Raw genomic sequence first — 3,678 nt, forward strand, 5'->3', positions numbered from 1 at the left:
CCTGATTTTTTTTTTTTTTAACTCAAAACGGTATCTGTCCAAGTAAGATGACACAAACTCTAGTGGCCTACTCTGTAGGGAACTACAATACTAACTCTGGAAGTTCGAATCCACTAGCTGCTTGAAGGGAGAAAAATAGACAATCTTGTCCCACGTGACAGGCCTGGAAACCCATAGGAGGGTGAGCAATGAGGGGATTCTGATTTGATGGCAATGAGTAAGCGTGACTGAATGAAATAGCACGCAAAGTTCAGGAGTGCACCAGTCAACAAAGGAATATATTATTCAATTTAAATTCTAAGAGTTTTATCGTACGTTAAAGAATATTTTTACTTTTAACATATTAAAAATTAATGTGTTAGATATAACTTAGAAAAAGTCTTTGCTGTTCTTACCAGCTCCTATTATTTCTCTTTTTTACTTATAGAATATTTAACTGAAGGGTATCCTGAGGTAACAAGGAAGGTTAGTAGAACAGTATCACCTCTTCTACCGTACCTCACCCACACATCCCTGCTGCTACCTTATAAAGCTTGTCACCAAGAGAATATGCTCTAAAATACTAATCTAAATCGTCCCTCTTTGACCATAGTGTTCTGCCCTTCTACTCAGATATATCAGTCACTTCCACTCCGACTGGTCTTCAATTTGATTGGGCCCATTATTCCATTGGCCATATCCCATCTGCCATTCTACTGATCCATCTGTCAGCTTTTTCCTTTATTCACTCTCACTCTTTATCCATCTGAGATTACATGATCCATCTTTATAATGACACTTTGGCTAGTATCCTAAACACGTTTGTCCCTCTATCATTTTATTGCACGTATCTGGCAAACTTGAAAACTTTGATTGGCTTTTGCCACAAGGGTACCATAGTAGCTGAGCACTGCTATAAACAGTTGCTTTTAAGTTGATTGTGACTCATGACAACCAGATCAAATAACAGTGCAGAAGGATTATCACACTATGACCACCAACTTCAGCTAAGCTTCAATACTGCTACATAATCCTACCATGTCTCTGGCAGGCATGCCCTCTCTGAAAAGACTACTTAATATTTCAAGCATTTTCTATTTCCTTCAAACCTCGGACTTCAGTCCCTCCCACCTCTGTGGCAACTGACAGCAATGGCTCTGCCTACTTTGAAGTACGCTTGTTTTCTTAGCAATATAATAGAAGATGTAGTCCCCTTTCTGTATTTTGAGTGCTAACCCTTTTCATCTTCTCAGAAATGGCATCAGCCAATCTACTTTAAGCTTTGGGAGGGCTTATTGCCTGACGCATTAAAAGTAATATGTTAGCTATGACTTTGAAAAAGTACTTTCTTCTTTTTGTAAGTAAAATGTCCCTCTGTCTTTGATAACTTTATCTTTCCTCTGAACATTTGATCTGTTTTATTTATTGCAATCTACCTAGACCTTATGCTTGCAGACATAAATAAAAGGTAGAAGGTCAGAAAAAAAGGAAGAGCTTCAATGAGGCAGGCTGACACAGAAGCTGAAACAATAGGCTTAAACAGCAGAGGCTGTGAGGATGGTGCAGGCCTGAGCAGGGTTTTGTTGTACACAAGGTTGCCCTGACTCAGGGTCAACTCAACAGCACCAAGTAACAACAGAAACTTAAAACTTCTCTTCTAAAAGGAACCTTGACACCAGAACAGTGAAATCCTTTGCCCAAGTATATACAAAGTCTCACAGACAATCTTTTAAAAGGAGTTACTACCCATAACCAAAACCCACCACTGTCAAGTTAATCACAACTCAGAGATCCTACAGGACAGAGCAGAAGTGCTTCATGGGTTTCTGAGACTACAAATCTTCCTGGGAGCAGAGTGCTCCATCCATCTTACACAGAGTGGTGGGTAAAGAGTCAGAATACAGAGCTTTCAGCTAACAGCCTGGGGCTTTAACCACTGTGTCACCAGGGCTCCTTAACATACATATCATTAAGTTAAAAGCGGCCACCAGAGCTCATGACTTGGATGTAAACAAAACTGTCCAAACCAACATTTTCAGAAACAAAGCCCATAGTATCGCTACATTTTAAATCAGCCTGAGACTTTCTTTCTACCCTCCAATGAAGAGCTCTGCTAAAACTGTTCAGCCAAGGAAAGGCACAGAATTCTTAAGGGTGTTATTTTAATAGCCAGGAAACCTAACAGCATGATTCTGTGTTACTAGCTCTAGGCTCTGGGAGAAAGAGAAAAAGGGAGGAGGGAAGCAACAAATGTCCCAGCTACATTTTTTTTTTTTAAAGAGTTAAAAATATTGCAGGATAAATACAGAAACTTAAGAAGTTTGACTGAGTAGTGACACATTTCTAGAATGAGTTTTTCATGGAGTCTGACATGTCCTTCTCATACACACAACCTCCTCACCCAAACAAATAAACAATTCCCTTCACTTGTACTTAACAGGCAGTTTGGGGTGGTGGTGTTTTTTTTTAAAAAGTCATTTCCTAATTTCAATCAACTCTCCCAACATCTGTTTATGTTAGATCAAAGGCTGGTTTCACAGGACATCTGAGGAAGTCCTGAGTGTCAAGTGTGTGTGTGGGGGGTGGGGTGGGGTGTGTGTGTGTGTGTGTGTGTGTTTGTCTGAGCGTGGACTCAAGCTGAGAAGAATGAAGCGCAGTCACCTGGGATACCCCTTGGGGCCACCACCTGGGGCTCTGTGATGTCCCCATAGACGTTGCTATCGCTGCTGGGACCGCCTGCACCTCTAATGTGGTATTCCATCCTCTTAACTACTATGAACATCTCGACGCGCTAGAATGAAAGATGCTCCATAAAATGAAGTTTATTATTCATGTTGTTATAGCTCCTGGGCCTAAAACTCAACAAAATCAAAACCACATACATCTCAAAGGGGGCAAAAAAATAAAATAAAATCGGAAGCTACAGTGGACTTCAAGCTTGCCAAGTGGGCAGGAGATGGAGGAAGGGGTCCCCTGTCCCCGGCCAACACCGCTGGCTCTCGGCGCGCCAGCCCTTAACTCCGCCTCTCCCGGTCAGCGCCCGCCCCACCACCAGGCGGGTCGCCGCTTCGGCCGGGCGGGGGGTCCCGGGGTCAGGCTGGACACCCCTCGTCCATCCTCTCGCTGGAGCTTCTCGCGCTGCCCACAGGCCGCCCGGATCCGAACCCCCGACCTCCTCTTCCCAGACCCAAGTGCTCTCTGCCTGGTTTCCAATTTCCTCGCCCGCGGCGCCTCAGTTTCCTCCAAACCGGTTCCTCGCGTCTCCCACCTTTATAATCTCATTTATTATTCTTTTTTTAAATCCAGACTGAAGCTCGTTCCTCCAGGGTCCCTCTAGTCGGGCGGGACCCACCAGGCCAGCACGGATCTCTGGTCCCCTTCGGCCACTTGTCACTCAGCCTGGGGGTCCCGCTTCCGAAACAGCCGCGTCCTCGCCCCCTCCCGGCTCCCTGAGCCCCGGGCGGCCCCCGCTCGCCCTTCTCCGCAGCCCAGGTCTCCCTCAGGCCAGCCCCCGCCTCGGACCCTCCAGCCCCGTTTTCTTCTCAGCCCGGGGCTCTCCTCCCCCTCGCTTTTAGCCTCAGACGACCCCCCGCGCGAGCGCCGCTCACCTGCGGACTCCCCGGTGTTGATCCAGTCCGGGTTGGCGATGCTGGCGATGGCGAAGATATCGGCGGCCAGAAAGAGACATCCTGAGATGAT

At 45.9% G+C, this 3,678-nt stretch overlaps 1 protein-coding gene across 1 annotated transcript in view; it reads right to left on the reverse strand.

Annotated features, from left to right (window-relative positions):
• Positions 1-3,678, reverse strand: part of LOC102857558 (uncharacterized protein C16orf52 homolog B-like) — an 84,200-nt gene that overhangs the window by 80,223 nt on the left and 299 nt on the right. The window contains exon 2 of the mRNA XM_006892697.1: positions 3,588-3,676. Within this exon, the coding sequence (XP_006892759.1) occupies positions 3,588-3,676 (89 nt within the window). The remainder of the gene's footprint in view (positions 1-3,587; positions 3,677-3,678) is intronic.

Source organism: Elephantulus edwardii, unplaced genomic scaffold (assembly GCF_000299155.1).
Source record: "Elephantulus edwardii isolate Elephantulus edwardi_28Jun2011 unplaced genomic scaffold, EleEdw1.0 scaffold00117, whole genome shotgun sequence".
Classification (NCBI taxonomy): domain Eukaryota; kingdom Metazoa; phylum Chordata; class Mammalia; order Macroscelidea; family Macroscelididae; genus Elephantulus; species Elephantulus edwardii.